This window comes from Passer domesticus, chromosome 27 (genome assembly GCF_036417665.1).
Source record: "Passer domesticus isolate bPasDom1 chromosome 27, bPasDom1.hap1, whole genome shotgun sequence".
In the NCBI taxonomy this organism is placed as follows: domain Eukaryota; kingdom Metazoa; phylum Chordata; class Aves; order Passeriformes; family Passeridae; genus Passer; species Passer domesticus.
The window spans coordinates 3,820,994-3,840,039 of NC_087500.1; the positions used below are offsets into that span (position 1 = coordinate 3,820,994).

General features: G+C 43.4%; 2 protein-coding genes across 2 annotated transcripts; both read left to right on the forward strand.

The window, feature by feature from the left end:
* The first annotated feature begins 7,827 nt into the window (after window positions 1-7,827).
* Window positions 7,828-12,272, forward strand: LOC135286761 (keratin, type I cytoskeletal 20-like). Its single transcript, XM_064399977.1, has 8 exons — window positions 7,828-8,325; window positions 9,091-9,173; window positions 9,379-9,535; window positions 10,038-10,199; window positions 10,281-10,406; window positions 10,579-10,799; window positions 11,367-11,401; window positions 12,051-12,272. The coding sequence occupies exons 1-8, from the start codon at window positions 7,903-7,905 to the stop codon at window positions 12,146-12,148; spliced, it is 1,305 nt and encodes a 434-aa protein (XP_064256047.1). The 5' UTR covers window positions 7,828-7,902; the 3' UTR covers window positions 12,149-12,272.
* Window positions 12,273-14,019: 1,747 nt separating this feature from the next.
* On the forward strand, window positions 14,020-17,378 carry LOC135286766 (keratin, type I cytoskeletal 12-like). The gene is made up of 8 exons (XM_064399988.1): window positions 14,020-14,658; window positions 14,999-15,081; window positions 15,302-15,458; window positions 15,732-15,893; window positions 15,991-16,116; window positions 16,479-16,696; window positions 16,960-17,042; window positions 17,251-17,378. The coding sequence occupies exons 1-8, from the start codon at window positions 14,026-14,028 to the stop codon at window positions 17,346-17,348; spliced, it is 1,560 nt and encodes a 519-aa protein (XP_064256058.1). The 5' UTR covers window positions 14,020-14,025; the 3' UTR covers window positions 17,349-17,378.
* Window positions 17,379-19,046: the final 1,668 nt, after the last annotated feature.

Sequence of the window (19,046 nt, forward strand, 5' to 3'; positions counted from 1 at the left end):
AACACAACTTCCTGAAGAGCCATTCCCCACTCACAGCAATCCTGTCAGAGTCTGATGGCTCGGAAGAGATAATGCCCTTCATTCATTCCAAGTGTTTGTGGCTGGTCAGGACCCTGCACAGACTCTGATGATGCTCTTCAATGCCCCTGTGCCAACAGCCTGGCTGAAATGAGTCCTGTACAGAGCACTGTGCTGGCAGCTCTGGCAGCTTTGTAGTATTTGGGAGACTTTAAGAGCACAGGTAATGCTGCTTCTGATTTCAGAGCAGTGGCTTGAAGGGAAGGAAATATTCAGGACTGTGATGATGTATGGCTTGAAAAATTACTTTGTTAGTTCATTGTATTGAAACTGATTGAACTCTGCCAGCTCATATTTGTTCTCCTTCAGTATTCCATACACAAAGAAGTGCCATTTCTGCACCAAGAAAGTGACAGGCTCAGCCACAAAGAAACTGCAATCTGAAAAATATGAAGTATTATTAAAAACAACACCCTCCAAGTGAATAAATTCTATTTCCCATAAATGGAAAAGGATAGCAAAGAAACATGAGCAGGACAGAACAGCATTTCTCAGTCTAAGTGAATGATGCAACAATACCTCTGCAAACCAACAAGATACAGGAACTCAGCCTATAAAAGGAGGCTGAAACCATCAGCGCTCACAGCTGGCTCCTTGCAGTTTCACCTGCCATTTAAGGCAGTCCTGCACGGAATAATCCTCAGCATGATTTCCAAGAGCCTTGACTGCACTCCAGCCTGGGCATGAGTCACAGCTCATTTCACTTGTAGAAATGTTAAAACTTATTAAGGTGTATTACAATAGGCAGCTTTGGTAGGTGAAGTGTTGATCCCCTGGAAGAAGTGTGCGATGAGGTAATGCAGCCATGGTTTGTGCTATTAATCACACATTCTTCTGGGGAGCTGGCCCCACACTGCTGGGGTTCAGCCTTATTTATCAACAGCCACATCTGTACAATGAAAATTTTTGCTTTCTGCCTTCCTGGTTAATGCGGATGTAAAATTAACAAAGTCATTTCAGAAAGAGAAGAAAAGAAATCTTGCCTTTGTAGCACTGCTAAAGCCACAGGTTCTATGGATTATTGAAGCAGAGAGAATAGGTAGAAGAGCCGGTAAAACATTTCACAATGTCCACACCCTGACCTATAAAGGTTTCTAAAGTTTTGCTAGGAGATGCCTGTTCCTGTGTATGAATCATTTAGAAAAAGGACGAATCTATAAACAGGGAAGTAAGGAAAGAATAATGCTGGAGAGGCTGCATCCCCTGTCCCCCCATGTCCTGATTACACCACAAAAGCATCTTAATTATTGACTCTACCTGAATGCTTGGCTTGATGAAATCCCAACTTAAGTTTTACCATCTGTTGTTTCCTCACCATTCCTCCCTCTGTAAAAATTTTTATTTTTCCAAGCTGTACTTTTATGATATCCTTAATTGTGTGACTATATGGAAATGACCTACTTGAGCCCCTGGCCTAGGACTGGCACAAACCAATTGTCTGCAAAAATATTCCATGAAACAGAAGTGCCAGTGTTGGACAGTTTGGAGTGTCCCTATGGCAGGAGCTCCCAGTGTCAGACATGACCTAATGGTGAGGCAGGTGCAGGGCTGCTTCTTCTGGACATGCTAATTTGCTTTTTGAATGTCTGAATATGCATCAGAAGCTTAAAGGCATAAAATCATAACACCAGCTGTGGTAAAGACACTTTCAATAACTATATAGACTTCGGGGGCAAATTTTTTGGCTTTCCAATGTCCTAAGGACAAGTCCAAAAGAGTCGATGTGACAGGCTGCAATTAGACTCTATAGAAAGCAACAAAAATGAGGAATATAATTTGGAAAAATGTGTTTCAATTAAGAGGCATAATTAGCTGGAGCAGGCAGGGAAATGGAGAAACAAACATGATGAAGTAGCTACAAACTACAGTTCTTCCTTAGAACAGAAGTTAAAGGTGAGCTGCCTTAGGAGAAGTACCAGCTTTGGCTCAGCTCTGCACCCCCGAAACAACCTATGAGAAAATAAAAGATCAAATGCATCAGACAAAAAACTGGGAGTGACTCTTGCCAGAACAATTTCAAAGCAGGAAATCTGTAATGCTGCTGCAAACAGACAGAAATTGTGATCATAAAGTTACCTGTGCAGGAAAGAGAACACATTCTTATGTCCTATTAATGAGAAAAATGAGTAATTTTTGAAAGCCATTCCAGCACTCAGGCTCTGCTTCCAGGTTAATCTCACAAGAGACAGTTTCAAGACATTCTGAGAATGTATCCTCTGTTACTGTAGAGAACAAAAACCTGAAAAACACAACGAAATAAACCTTCTCTTTAATGTGTACAGCCTATCACTGCTTAAAAATTGAGATACTCAAGCATCAGTCATATAAAGGGGTGTAATTCAAAAAGATAATGAACACTCCCTGTCCTCAAACACTCACATGTCAGAGTTTAGAAAGACAGTCCGTTCTTCTTGCCATTTTTTCCAAACCCACTCCATACAAACAGCACTGGACTATGGCTGGTGGCTCCGAAGAAAAATACTCCTCTAAACGTTTGGCCACAAGAGCGATGCAACTAAATTTCCTGTGAATACAGGGCCAGGAAAGTGGACAATATGAGACATTTCCTTATGTAATCGGTAAGATTTATTCTCGTTCAAGCTCCGCAGGGCCCGTCCCGCGGTGCTGAGCGCGGGCAGGGCTGGAGGCGGCTCCGTTCCGAAGGCCGGTGGTGGCCCCTAGTGACAGCCAGGCAGATCCGCACGGAGCCCGTGCCCGGCCCTGCCCTGCCGCTCCTCGGCTGGGGAGCAACCGGGCTCGTACAGACTGTAAAATGTATTGTTTTGTACAGCTTTACTGAGAATAACACCTAGAAGGTGTTTGTGCCTTGATTATGGCTGTACCTGTGCAGCGAGCTGAGATGTAAGCATGTTTGATTGTGCTGAACGGCTTTGTCAACCCTATCGGCAGCATTAGCTCAAGGCAGGGAAAATTTCTCTCTAGTTCAGTTTTTCTGGTTTATAAAAGAAGGAAAAATACTATTTAGGAAAAAAAAAAGGGGGAAAAAAGTACAAATTGTGCAAACTTAACCACTTTAAAAGTGAGGTCTTCTACAAGGGACCAGATGTTGCAGCATCGTGCTTTTTAATTTTTAGCTTTCATTCATCTAAATCTCTATCCAAATGCAAAACATGGCTTGTTTATACATAAAACCAAATTTTGCTACAAATTATAAATGTTAGTCTTTGGTCATTCATAGTCCTTTTTTTGCTAAAGACAAAAAAATCCAGAACAATAACAGACACGTAGGGCATCACCTGAAAACCACCTGGAAATTTCTGCTGCAGCATTTGTGCAGTGAACGTTACTGACAGTGCCAGACTTCCTCCAGGAGAGTATGGAGATGGATTTTCAGCCTATTTCCTTTATTTTGCTTTTTTGCTATCTGCTTTCCTGACACAGACCTTGATGCTGGGAGGGTATTTTGGGTTCCAAGCAGCCCATAGCTTGCTCCTGGTTGTACAAACCCTGTGGGATGATATTCCAGAGCAGTCCCAAACAAGAAGATGCAGCTGTGCCTCTGCCCAGGCATTATGAGTGTAATTTCACCCTGGAGAAAAAATTGAGTTTTTCTTCTGATTTGCGGTGTGACACAAGTGAGATCCCCAGAACCACAAGAATTTTTTTTAAGTTAGCAAAAAGTCTACACAGATATGAACACATGCAATACAGTGTGGTTGTACATATCTTTTACAGTGTACAGTCAGTGTGTACCTATTTGCACATGGCCATGAAAATTGTATTTGCCTCCTGAATCACAGAAATATGCATTATTTTTTATGGGTACTGAACTACTCCAGCATTCTGGAACTGAGAGAGTCAGTAGGCTGAAATTCTCTCCAGTTCACTGGTTTTCTCCTTCCCTTGACACTTCAGCTGCACAGGGTTTTTCCAAGGGAGAGAGATCTGCCAGCAGTCCTGTGTTAGAGCTGATCTTAATGGCACTTTTGGGGAAGAAAAAAGAGAAGGTTCGTTTGTGTGGCCTGGAGCTGTTTTTGTTGGCACTGAGATCTGATTCTGTTCGAGGAGAGCAGCTGAGACAGGAAAGGCAGCTCCTGACTTTCATTTTCCACCTGTGGCTGGGCAGGGATGGAACCCACACACTGCCTCACGCAGCACTCCAGGAGCTGGAACACCTCTCTAAGTACCATAAATATGCAAGGTTTTAACTTACCCCTCTGGTCAAAGCTCCAAGCAGAAAGAAATAAGATGCAGTGGTTTGATGATTGAGATATTTTCATTGGACAAAAGATAAAAAGGAGAGGGAAATGAGGGGAAAAAAATACATGAGGCAGACAGTGTAAGATCTTGAGCTGCAAATGATCAGGGCTTAGGTGAATCCAGCTGAGTTGGTGACATCATCCAGAACTTTCTCTCCTCTGATCCCATTCAGCAAAGCACAAAATACCTTGCTTTGCTCTTTGGAGAGAGCAGGCTTCATGGGCATTAGCATTAACAGGAGATGCAGAGGTAGTTAAGAAAAGGAGGGGAATATCTCAGACCCAGAAATACTGAATACTGGAATAAGGCTGGAACACTGGAAATGGAATGCTTCTCTCTTGAATGCACTCTGCACAGCCATGTCCTTTCAGGACTGTAGTGTAGATCTTTCAGAATCAAACTCTCAGGATACTAAACCCAAATACAGGGACCAGCAAAAGGGTGTTGGACTTCACTCCTAGAATGGATCATCTCTACAGACTGAACTAGAAGACTTTGCTTTATTCAAATAATTCAAAGTCTCTATGTCAGCCAAAAGAAAAGCATCTGTTCCACCTAAAGGCAGCAAAAACGCAGACCCACAGCTGGGTGTGTCTTTTTTCCTTGAACTCTCCAGACTGGTTGCCCATGGCTGGTTAGCACAGGTGAGTCAGATGGAATGGCATCCACATTATCAGAGCCCTGCAGAACTTATCTCCATGGCCCTCCAATGCACATTAAACTTCTGTCACACAGGTGACATTTCTTCATGAAATCAAACAAATCATTAGCGTTGCTATAAATGTTTTATTATGTCTGTAAGCAATCTACTCTGACCAAGCATGTCACCGAAGGGAAGTGCTACCTGTGAACCCACAGACTGTCCCCTACAGCTGAGTCTGGAGCTGAAACTGCTCTGCTGAGCACCAGCAAACTGTTACAGCACTTCCTCAGTGCTGACCAAAACTGCAGTACTGGACAATGGATTTTTAGGCTGCCCAACATTATTTAGGTAACTTACTCTTACAAGCAATAAATAAATAAAAAAGAGGCAGCCCATGTTCTTGCAGATAATTCCTGGGCATAGTTCAGGGGTGGAGGACACTGAGGCCACTCCCAGCTGACGCCTGAGGAGCCCCTCGCCCTCCAGCCCGGCTGGGGCCTCACCCTCCCCTCACTGCCATGGCTGCAGCTTCAGGGCTCCCTCTGGCAGTTTCCACTAATTGATACAACCAGTCAAGATATGTCACATGGAAAAAAGTGTAATGAACAAAAACCAGGAGCAAACCCCATCTCTGATGTGAATCTATCCTGATCCTAGCAAGCATTTTAGCTTTTTGGGGAGGATAGAAGCATGTACAAAATGGTAAGACCAGAGAAATTGTCAGTAAACAAATGAGGCATGAGAATAAAAAGGACACTAAGAAAATTCAGCCTTTTATCTTTTCATGTCGGGTTTGCATGATGCCATTGCTCCTTGCTTCCTCTTGTGATCATCTTGGATGTTTCTGCTGATTAGTCTAGAAGAAAATAATTGCTGGAGGTTCACCTTGATCAAAAGCAGCAGAGCCATAAAACAAGGCAAATGTCTGACCTAAGCCTGATGCTCACCTTCATTCAGATCACTGACTTTTTTTTTCATTTGCTCACTAAATAAAAAAAAAAATAGAACCTCCAAATGATGTTTAGAAAAAATACCACCCAGGTAACATGGAAACTAATTTTAATACTGAGAAGACAAAGCAGAATGTTTGCTCTTAAACAGACTGCCATACAATCCTGCAAGATCTAGGCAGTGAGATACAGAGCCACGGGATGTAGACCAGCAGGATCTCTTCTGTACTCCTCTTACAGTCTAAAGGTGTAGACTCTGCTCTACTAAGATGAGCAATTCTTACTCAACCTGAATAATGTCAATGGACAAAAGACAACCCACCCTGAGTCTCTGCAGTGACACACTGAAAATACTTTGTGTACATTGCCAGTGTACTTTGGTTTCACATCTCATAAAGGCTTCTTTATTACAAGTTACACCCAAAGAAGTTCAAGGTCCAAAGACACTCCACAGCATCCTCTTAGAAAGAAAAATCCTGCCCTGCACACTGATTGCTTTGGTTTGGTTTGGAAGCTGTGTTTCCAGAACAGCCAAGTACAAGAGTTTAACTCTGCCTTGAGCCAAGACCAGTTAGACTAATCCCTAGCACAGTAACTTAAAAACTTGGCAGTACTGATTGCCTAACATATTGGGTATTCCCTAATACCCACCTATTCTGGGTTGGGTGCTCTCAGAAAGCTGAAGGTGCCTCCAGTACACAGTTCAGTGCCTCCAAAGCTCCACGTGTCACCAATTTCCTTGCCCCAAGCTCCCCAAGGGAGATCAGTATATACAGCAGCTGCTGGCACTAACACAAGCCATGTGTGCTCATTGTTGTACCTGCCAACACCAGTAACACACAGAAGCAGTGTCACTGCAATGCCCCAGGAGCTGCACTGTCCCAACACACCTGCCACCCACTCTCCTGCAGCACTAACAACCCCTCAGCAATCAGGTTCTTCCCTTGCTTTACAAATTCTCCATGCACTTTCTGTATCGAGTGTACAGCACAGGCAGCCCAGGAGCCTCCTCCACACCATCAGCAGTAGGATGGCTGAGTCTCTTCATGCCATGGAAAGGCACTGGTTTCCTGTTAATGACCACAGTCCCCAGCCTGACTCCCCAGTATGGCACTTGTTAGCTGGTGGTCTCTGATGAGGCAGGAGGGAAACTTGTTTTGCTTCAATTTCAGCCACACTGGAGGGATGGAGGCTCGTTCTGCTGGAAGCTGGAACTCAACACTTCCTGCCACTCTATGGACCTCAGCAACTCTCATGTGAAACACAGTGGGCTGTGAAGGTTTCCAATATTCTCATTCCTCCTACCTTACTTAAGGTCAAAGAAATACCCTTTCCAATCAATCTCAGCTGTACTGAAAGTTCAAACTCCACTTGCAAGGGTTTTCTAATACCAGATGAATGCATATTCAATCCAAGCTGATGGCAACAGCCTCTTCAATGGCAGTGCAGATGTTGGTTTGTGCTTACTATGAAATGAATTCACATGGTAGTACAGCTGCCTCCTTTCTAATAATTTATACACTGTTCTAGACTGTCCTGAGGCCCATGTTATTGCTTAGTCAACAGAAATATAAATATTTTAAGTCTCTTGTCACATATAGGCAGCTCTCATTTTAAATTCATGCACTGCACAGGGGGCTAAGAACCGACTCATTTGTTCCAAAGGACTACAGAGAGGGTTGGCTGCAGGTACATGGTTATAAATGATTCAACAGATCATTTTTTGTTTATCTGTTATACAAAATAACAAAGCAAGCAAACTACCCAGGGAGTGTTCCTCAAACACAGACGACCAGATGAGAACCCCTTCAAATTATGGGGAGGGGGGGGCAATATCCTGTGTGCTCTTTGTGCTGATACCAGCGACACTCTGCGTCAACATAGGTGGGGTTTCCAGCACTGTGCTTCCTCTTGGACCTGTATAAAGGTGCACAGTGCACACTCAGCTCCTCGCTGGCATCTCTATCTGCGCTGATTTACCTGCTCCAGTCCAGAAGACAAAGGGCACAAATGGCATTCTCCACCCGCAGCACCCAGTGGAGCACGAGCAGCCGCGTCCAGCCCTCTGCTCCCAGTGTCAGCAGTCTGACCGCCAGGAAAATGTCCATCCAGAAGATCCAGGCCCCCAGTGTCTATGGGGGGGCCGGGGGCTATGGCACCCGCATATCAAGCAGCAGCAGCTCTGGCCAAGGCCTCGGAGGGAGCCTCCAGCTCAGCACCACTGGGAGCGATGTGCTGCTGGCTGGCAATGAAAAATCAACGATGCAGAACCTGAACGACCGCTTGGCTGCCTACCTGGAGAGGGTGCGCTCGCTGGAGAAGTCAAACTCCCTGATTGAGAAGCAGATCAGGGAATGGTACGAGAAGAACACCGTAAGTGTAGGGCAGGACTACAGCTCCTACTTCAAAACAATTGATGAACTCCGAAATAAGGTAAGAGAGCACAGAGCCCCCCCATAAATGTAGGAATTGAAATTATCAGTGAGATAGAGAATAAGCTGTTGTAGAAAATGAACTTTTCTAAATTGTAATTGGCCTAGCTGGGAAGAAAAAGTTTATTTTTGATCAGCTACATATTAGTGACAGATTTTAGATCGTTTGTAATACCAGATACATGCCTGCAGTTGTGAGTAATCTCATACCTGAAAAATCTGTGACTCAAATTAACTAGTTCTATGACATTTGCCTTAGGTGGCTTTAATTAGAGAAAGTACTAATGGTAATCTAGGTATTTAAATATAGTTTGGCAACAGTCTATTTCAAAGTGGTTTATTAGAAAAGAAGGGCAAGCACTCAGAAAAAAATTAAAGACCACTACTTAAAACAGTAAATTACTACAGGAAACAATGAAATATTCCCAACAATCAACTGGCGGGTTTGTCAAATCATGTTTCCAGAACTTCCTTCCGTCTTTTTTTTTTTTTAATTGGTTCTACTTTTCAACATTTAAAAGCAGATCCCTTCAGAGAACAGTTCATCCTAACTATTCGATGCACTTATTTTATGGCAGGACAATTGGTCTTTTGGACATTCCAAATTTCTTTCATGCACTTCAGATGGAAGTTAGCTTAAAGCCAGCTGACCAACAGACAGCTGAAGTGAAGGAGGATGAAGCCCACTTACAGTATTCATTCCCAGGAAAGGATCAAGTGTGAATTTCTGTGCAAAGTTTCATTGCTTGTCCACCATTCCCTTTAGATTTCTGCTGCCCAGATGGAAAATTCCAGACTTGTCCTGCAGATCGACAATGCCAAGCTGGCTGCTGATGACTTTAGACTGAAGTAAGTTCCATGATTTCATAGCAATTCTCTTTCACACTCCTCTTATTTAGGAAAGCTTCCACTTACTGGAATTGGTGCCAAGAAGTGCACATTTCCCAACTTTAATTTTAATGAAATTTTCACAATGACTGTGGCAGTTACTGATTCTAACGTTTACTCCAAACTGTTGCATTCCAATGATGACAAAAGGCACTGTGTTGTCCAGGTTTGAGAACGAGCACCTGCTCAGGCAGAGTGTGGAGAGCGACATCACCGGACTGCTCCGTGTCCGTGACGACCTGACCCTGACCAAAGCTGACCTGGAGTCCCAGATTGAGAACATAACCGAGGAACTTGTTTTCCTTAGGAAGAACCACGAGGAGGTGAGAGCAGCTGACCACTGCCAGGGAGAGGGCTTGGAGTGGCATACACAAACCTCACTAGGAAGCATTTCTATCCTTCCTGGAAGCAGCATGACCATGTGTGACCCTAAAATACATTCAAGCTGTTAGGGATCAAAGGCTGAACACTCCTCCATTCCAGGAATGAAGGAGTAAAGGTTTTCTCTAAGAAAAGTTTATGGTTCTGGAATTGCTATCCCAGAAAGTACACAAATGGGAGCCATGACTTCTGCCCTCATTCCACAGATCGAGTTTTGAGGAAATCATTTTTATTATACATTTATCTATGATACAACATTTATTGCTATCAAGTAGGTGAACTGTTCCAAGATGAGGTGCACTAAACAGTACTTACAAGGTGATTAAGTCGTCCTGCCCCCAGGTACTACTGAGGATTAGTCCTGTGTGTGTAGCTGCTGAGTTTGTGTCCCGTGCAGGAGGGACAGCTCCTGCAGCTGGTGCTAACACAGTCCCGTTGCTGCAGGACTGTGACAGGCTGCGCAGAGAGGCGGGCGGCTCTGTCAACGTGGCCGTGGATGCTGCTCCCGGCATTGATCTCGCAGCTATCATGGAGAACATGAGAAAGCAATATGAAGAAATGGCAGAAAAGAACCGCCAAGAAGCCAAAGAACATTTTGAAAAGCAGGTAAAGTCAACTGCTTAAACACCAGCAAGAACCTCGTTCATGCCTGGCTGCAGGTCACAGTCCCTCCATTCTCCATTCCAGACTGCAGAACTGAACCAGGAAGTTGCCCTCAATGTTGAGAGGCTGGAGGTGCAAAGGAAAGAGATCACGGAACGGAGACAGATCTTCCAGAACCTGGAGCTGGAATTACAGTCCCTGCTGACCATGGTAAATAACAAAAATGCAAAATAAGGACTGTGGATAGCACAGAGTTACACAGAGGTGTAATAAATAGAAGATAAAAAGATAAATAGAGTAATGAGGGGCTTTACAATCAAAATGATATTTTGAAAAATGTATCCTGTGAATAATATGTCACTGTTCTTCTCATGCACTATAGAGACAGAGCCTGGAAGGCACTCTGGCTGAAACAGAAGCACGGTACAGTTACCAGCTTGACCAGATACAGGGAGCAATTGCCAGCCTGGAGGCTCAGCTGAGGCAGCTCCGGGCTGACATGGAGGCTCAGAACAGTGAGTACAGCATCCTGCTGGATGTCAAGACCCGCCTGGAGATGGAGATCGCCACGTACCGCCGGCTGCTGGAGGGAGAGGAAAGCGGGTGAGCACACACATGGCTCTGCGTGTTGGTTTGGGTTTGGTGTCAAATCTGCCTCTCTCCAACTGCTTTGGGGTGGAGAAGCACATTGTCCAGTTCACAGCCACAGAATCAGAGCTGGCTGCTGTTCAGGCTGGGCTGCTGAAGCTGCTGTGGAATTTTGAGGTGGCTCTCCCAGCCTACAGACTGTCACTCCTTGAGCTGGGAGTTGGGTAGATGTTCACATGCCAGGAACACCTGTAATGCAGTTTTTGATCAACTTGTCTGCGTGGGTTAAGCAAAAAAATGGAAATTCCCCCCAGATTCTACCTGTTCATGAACTAGATGGGGTGTACCTGTGTGACCTGAAGTCCTGGCATTGCAGAGATGAGTCTGCAGATTAACTGTACCTACAGCTTATGCTTAGCAAATTTCTTCAACTGAGAGAACTCATTTTACTGAGTTATCTTCTGATTCAATGTCTTGATGAAAGGGGATTAGTTATCCTGATCAAACTCATAGGAAATGCACAAGGATGTTCAATACACGAGATGCCATATATTTACATTTTCTAATTTACAATTTGAACAGGTATTTAGAAGAGATGCCAGTAGAGAATGAAAAAGGTATGTCCCACCAACTTCCTTCTGTTTTGATGGTGGCTTGTTGAAATGTTATGGAATGAAGTAGCATGATATAAAACAACAGCTTCGGAGCAAATAATCAGGCAGCAGAATCTCACATCAAGAAGGCAATCAAGTGTTTGGTTACCCTATGAGGACTATACAAACCTGGGTTTATACATACAATTCAGATGCCCACTATAAAATCACAGACCCTTACCCATTCTGTGATTCTGTGTGTCCTCAGAGAACCAAGAGAACAACAGAGAGTTACTGAATTCCCCTCTGGAGAATTGCAGAAGCATCTGCTTCTCCCTGCTAGCTGCACAGGGAGACAGACTTCCAAATAACATATCCAGTTTCATAGCAAAAATTTCCACTTTGGTGTAAGTCTATTCCAAGGTTTTAGGTCTACAAGTCTGTGCTAAACTGAAGCAAAACTATCAAGAGTGCTAGAGTTATTAAATCCAGTATCCACTACAGTCTATGGGCAAAATACTCAATATCCAAAAGAGAAGCCACACCCCACACACTGCAAAAAGTTTAACTCAAGGACCTATGAAAATGGTTTTTGATATTTCCTCATCGACTTCTACTACTGCAGCAATATTACCTTGTATTAAATTACTTCTCTTTTCAATTTCCTTAACAGAGTCAAGTAAGTTTAAGAAGATCAAGACAATAGTTGAGGAGGTGGTTGATGGCAAGGTTGTCTCCTCTGAGGTCAGAGAGGTTGAAGAGAAGATGTAAATGGCACCAGCAGAAAAGATGCCTCTGAGTTCCCTGGAGCTGATGCCAAAATGAAAAGGTTCATAAAGGATCTGATCTAATTCACCCTAAACCCAGAAGGATTAAAAAATGCCAAAATCTCAAATCTGTTGTTGTCATTGTTGTTTTGTGGGGGAGAGTTAATAAAAATCTGTAAGTCACAACATAGAAGACTTTAGGTTTACTTATATAGTGACTGAGTACCTGATGGAAAAAAATCAAATCAGCCTGGTATGAATGTATAATTGCTTCCAACACAGATAAAAATGGAAGTATTAGGTTTTTAAAATGCATTAAGGCATCAATTCAGCACACCTTTTCTGAATGTGAACTCCCACTCAAACATAAAGTAGTTTCACTTCATTAAAACCTGATTTTCAGATAATAAGAAGTATCAATTTGCTTTTCATAATATATGAACATGAAAAAATAAATTGAAGAAGCCTATTTGATATTTTGCACATTCTGTGAATGATTATGTCACCAGGAACTACAGCAAGCCGAGATATTTTATGGATAAAAATATATTTGCAATTATCTCCCACTTTCTCAATGCTTTCTGTGCCAATAATGTTCCATGTCCCATAGGGAGGCCCCTGTGCCACACCTGGATTCTCAGTCCCTGGAGTTTACATTTTCCTCTTGAGAACATAAACACACAAAGCTCTTCCCTATGAAACCTCACCTGTCCAGAGCTGTAGTGTACATAAACAGCTGCCAAAGAACTAATCCTCTGCTTTCACTGCCCCGAGTCACTGAGGCCAGGCTATCAGCTCATTTCCACACAAATGCTTTTCTTACACCTTTGATCTTCCGCGCTTTTCTGCCCCAAAAGCACCCCATGCTCCTGAGTGCGGATAAATCAAAAATTAACACATTTCAGTTGACAAATCCACTGATATAATTAAGCCAGGACAAAGGAAAAATGATTTTTCATTTATGAAAATGACTTCAAAAGAAAAATATACTGGCTTGGGAGGGTTCCCATGCCCAAACCTGCAGCCAGAAGCGCTGCATTTGATCTTTAGATTTGTATTCTGAAGAGCACCAAATACAGAAATCAGATTTCTTATTTTGAGATAACAGCAAACTATTCAGTAGACAGAATGGTCAGTTCCCAGCTCCCAGGTACAAATTCTTATATGCTATATATAAGACTATAAGCATATTACTCTGAGGTATTTCAGTGATGAAAGGGTTAGGGCATAAACCCAACTCCAAATCCTATTTGGTATATTTATATTTTCACATTAATTATCACCCTGCAGCTCACTGAACATCCATGTGCCCTTGGACACCTGATGGTCACTTTTCTTACTTCTTATCAAGCATCCAGGAGCACTAATCCAGCAAAGGCTCCTGACTGAAGGGCATTATGAAAAGAAAGACATTCCTGCCACACGGCCTGAGAAGTAGGGATCAAAGGGATCACTCTGCTGACTCAGCAAACTCCTGTAAGAACAGCCCCAAATGCAGGAAGCACTGCATCTGCAACGACAAAACAATTATTTAGGTGGGATTTAAATGCGAAAGGAACATTTTATGCTCCATTGCACATGGCAGAACACAATCTTGATGTCTCAGCTCCACTCCACCCATTTCCCCTCATACAAATACCTGGAGGGCACCAGATTTCCACTCCCATTGGCAATTTTGTTTGGCACATATCATTTCGGTTGGTCAGAACATACTAAACTGACATCCCCTCCAAAGAGGAGGGAGCGAGAGTGAAAGCTCTCCCCAGGAGGTGGGGACTCCTCCTGAAACACCCACTGCTGTCTCTATAAAGCTGACCCAGCCCCTGCTCTGCCCTGCTCTCTGCTGTGTCCTCCTGGGCAGATCCAGGCACCTCGAGCACCATGGCCCTTTCCGTGCGCACAGGCGGCGGGTCCCGGCAGTTCTCCTCTCGGAGCGGGTTTGGAGGGGGATCTCTGAGGATGTCCAGTTCCAGTGCTGGAGGAGGCTTTGGTGGCAGCGGGCTTGGCTTTGGTGGGGGGTCTGGTGGAGGGTTTGGAGCAGCTTCTCTGCTGGGTTCAAGCTCTGGCTTTGGGGGCAGCTCAGGTGCAGGGCTTGGGAGCAGCTTAAGCAGTGGCTTTGGTGGAAGCTATGGAGGTGGTTTGGGTGGGGGCTATGGAAGTGGCTTAGGCAGTGGGTTTGGGGGAGGTTTGGCAAGTGGTTTTGGCAGCAGTTCAGGTGCTGCTTTTGGAAGCGGCTTTGGTGGCGGCTTAGGGACTGGTTTTGGAGGTGGGTTTGGCCCTGCTGGTGCTGGGGATGGTGGCATTCTTTCTGGCTCAAAAAAAGAGACTATGCAGAACCTCAATGACCGTCTGGCTGCATATCTGGACAAAGTGAGATCTCTGGAGGATGCCAACACCGAGCTGGAGCGCAAAATCCGTGAATGGTATGAGAAAAATGGCCCTGGCACTGGCACCCCTGGATCTGGGAATGACTACAGTAAATTCTACCCCCTCATTGAAGATCTTCGAAACAAGGTAGCAAAGCAATGTATTTAATGTATCTTTATATTTGTAACTCAGTAGTATTAATGAAAACAACAAATTTCTTTCAGAAACCAAGAGCACATTTATCCTTTGGTACTGGCACTTGCAGTGACCTCTGTCACCTTGCACTGGTGATGTGGTGAATTTTTCCTGTGCATTAAAGCAGTTCTGTAGCTGTGTCACACAGTGATTTGTCTAATCTGAATAAAGGAGAAGGCAGTGACGGAATGCAGTTCTACAAACCCCTGCAGAACACAAAGTTTAAAGCCATTACAAAGCCATGAAGTCTCTGGGCTGTAACATCAATCTCTGAACACTGTTTGTACTCTAGATCATCAATGCAACCATCGACAACGCGAGGATCATTCTGCAGGTTGATAATGCCAGACTGGCTGCTGATGACTTCAGACTGAAGTAAGGATATCTTAATGCTATAAAAACTCCTTAAGGAAGAAATACTTTAGTACTAAAAATCTCTTTCCTTGTAGAATACTTGTAAGTATAATTATTAAACAGTATTATAATAATTATGTGTATTAAGTTTTCAAATTAAAGCTAAAATAAAACATATTAATAGTTTGCATTTGACCTCACTGGCCATGTAAAAAATAATATTTAATGCCTTGATGCATAGATATGAGAATGAAGTGGCTCTTCGGCAGAGCGTGGAGGCTGACATCAACGGTCTGCGCAGAGTCCTGGATGAGCTGACCATGACCAGGGCAGATCTGGAGATGCAGATTGAAAGCCTGAATGAAGAACTGGCTTATCTCAAGAAGAATCATGAAGAGGTAATTTTTTTCCTTTGTGAACTCATAACAAGACACATGAAATTGTGAAACATCAAATTACTCCCTTATTTAAGCCAGTGGGGGTTCCTGGGTTTCATTACAGGTTTTGTTTGCTGTTATTTTTTGAGTTTGCTAAGTGAAAGAGTGTGACAAACAATCCACAGATCCTTGTTGAAACAGAATTTATATCGCATATATTTCTTTACATATATTTTGGTATAACTATTTTGTCTTTCATTAACAGAACCCTCTCTTTATTTTCAATCTCTCCAGGAGCTTCAGGGCATCCAAAGCAGTGAATTTGGCCAAGTCAGTGTGGAAATGGACGCTGCTCCAGGGACTGACCTGACCAAGCTTCTGAATGATATGAGGGGACAGTACGAAGTCATTGCCGAGCAAAACCGTAAAGAGGCCGAGGCGTGGTTCAATGAAAAAGTAACAACCAGAGAGAGCAAACCCAGCAAAATGCATGGGAAATGAGTTCAGTACTTGGAACAGGAAAATTACACCCCATTCTTCCTTGTCATTTCAGAGCGGGGAGCTGAAAAGGGAAATCTCCACTCATACCGAGCAGCTCCAGTCAGGAAAGAGCGAGATCACAGATTTAAAAAGGACTCTCCAGAGCCTGGAAATAGAGCTGCAGTCTCAGCTCGCCATGGTACGTTCTGGGAAGCTGCTGACTGCTCAGAGCCAATTCAGCAACTTCAAAAGTCTTTTTAGACCTAATCCTATTCCATAGAATTGAGGATTTGCATTTCTTTCCCATTAAATCCTATATCCTTTTAGTTCCTAAATAGCAGGAATATATATAACTGGATTGCAGAGAGCATGTCACAAAGCAGATGAGTTTGTACATCACGTTTAGGGAAGTGACAAGGGACAGTTTTCAAACCGGTGTTTTCAGAAAGAAAATAAAACCTCCCGAGTAATGCAGCTGTGCTCACCCTCTTAAACTACTTCACTTGGTTGCGTTAAGAGATTTTTTCCCTTAACCAGAGATTATTTAATATCCTTACACAGAAAAAATCCCTGGAAGACACTCTAGCAGAAACAGAAGGTGGTTACTGCGCTCAGCTGTCACAAATCCAAATGCAGATCGGGAACCTGGAGTCCCAGCTTTTCCAGGTCAGGGCTGACATGGAGCGCCAGAACGCCGAGTACCAACAGCTCCTGGACATCAAGACTCGTCTGGAAATGGAGATTGAAACCTACCGGCGCCTGCTGGATGGAGAGTTTGTGTAAGGAACTGGTTGACACAAAATATCTCCTTGGGTTCATTTTCTGTAGCAAAATCCTTTCCAGGAAAAAAAGAGGTGAAATAAGTGGAACATTCTCCAAGGATGGTAAGGCACATACAGTGATCTGAAATATCACTGTGACTGAGGAGAGTGAGCCAATCTGCTCACTGTTTAAATAACCTATCAATGTCACCATGGAAAGGGAATTTATCCTGAGCCTATCGAACACCCTGCAATAGTGCCTGTCTCTGATTCCCTTTTAGGGGTGCTGGACAAGCAGTTACACTTGAAAGCTCATCCCTGACAGGGTCCAAATCTCAAACACAATCACTGGACTCTTCTCAAGGTAGGTAGGACTTGATTGAATAAAACTTTGCTTCTAAAATCATTCTTACAAATCAAATAATACATGTTATCCTGTTTAACTACATCCTAGAGTTCATTAAAATCAGAAGCCAACTGGAAAGGAAAAGGGGGTACCGGGTCATGTGCTGCTTTGGTTTATCATTTTTAACACATTAATAAATATTTTTTCTTTTGTTCATGATGTTTAGATCCAACCAAAACTAGAAAGATCAAGACAATTGTTGAAGAAGTGGTAGATGGAAAAGTTGTTTCATCCCACGTTAAGGAAGTTGAAGAGAAGATATGAGGCACAATCTGATGTGGCAAAGGATCCATTTGCTCCAAGCCAAAATGGATAAATAGTTTTATTCTTTTGTATGAAGTGATAAAACATTTGGCTTTGTACTCAGAATCTTTTAGATAAGACAAAGTTGGCACTTTCATTCCTTGCAGACACACAATACATTTCCTGCTTCACTCTGTCAGCATTACCTGTATGATTTCCACGGTGTTCTTTTAAAATATCATCAAATCTCTGTTCAATAACCAGAAATATGAAGCACACATTTAATCAGATATCTTTAGTAATCAATAGGTTAAATAATTTTGCTGTTCTAATCTCATTGTCCAGTTTTCATCCCTAATAAACAGGACTCAACAAGCTTTAAGGTATTTGTCCCTTTATTCTCCACGACCCCCTCCAGCTGTGTGGTGAGCCAGCAATAAAATATGAACACTGAAAGCAGCTAGAATTCAAAGTTCCAAAGGAACATCCTAGGAAAGATGCAACTGTTACACCTTTAGCCTTCAGGAATCTCATAGCCAGGTGTTCCTTTTACACCTGAAAAGAAGACAGAAAAAGAAAGCAGTAGTTCACAGCATCCCAAGTGCAATACCTTGTGTTTGTCTGATGGATCCCTAATTGTTTTCTTATGTAACTGTTCTCATCCCATCAATGGCAAACACTGACGATATTTTGGGTTTAGAACTACACAGAACAAGGATAATTGAGACACTTGTAGAAAAGAGAGTGGACAACAAAACCTTTCCATCTCAGTCCAGGTCAACTGGAAGACAGTCAGCCAAGGAAAAGAAAATCCAAACACAGGATCCTTTCACATGTGCCAACAGACACAGCCAAGAACAGGGAAGCCTTTTTACACCAGGAGACTTCTAAGTGGAACAATACTTTGATTTCTAAAAAGATGTGTGTCTTGTGAAAGTTTATTGCCTGTTTCATCCTTTGATTGGTGTATATTCTCATTCAGAGCCGAAAATGCATTTCTCTCTTTGCTAAATTTTAAATTTCTATTGAAATGCCAAGTTTTTTACTGCATATCTGGTATTTTGCACTACTGAAAGAAAAAAAATAAGCAAGAGGTAAAATGAAATAGGTAAGAGCCATTCTTAGCAGACAAGATCATTGGGATCACACAGTGAGCAGGAGATGAAGAAGCACAGCACCAGACAACCTGTGCTGGACCTGCCTGGGAGCTGTCAGGAAAGGGGGAAGAACCCCACATACATTGTGTGTTGTGTGTACTGAGCACACCAACACCTGGCACAGGTTCTCAAACACCATCAGAGACAACCCAGACCCTTTTCCTGACAGCAGTGATGTGTCTGAAGTGTATGTACATTCACCAGAATTTGCCCTCTGCAGAAGAGGAGCCGAAGCCCTTACCACAAGTTGCATCAGCACTACACACCACCAGAAGTGCTGGCTCCTCTCCCTCCTTGTTGTGTTTCTGCCCATAAAAGAGGATGCCCAGGAGCCCAGCTCGTTTCTGAAACGGGACAATCCTCAACAGTGGGTCAGGTCAGACACCCGAGGCTGCATCTCACGGAGTCTCAAACACCTTCAGGGCTGGAAATTCTGTCACATCCTAACAATGGTGGAGGCACCTGCCAGCGACACTGCCAGCCACCCAGCTATGCTGCTGGGAGGCTCTGTCTTTCCATGTCCTCTTGCCAGAGCACTTCATGCTGGGCAGCTGCGACTTTA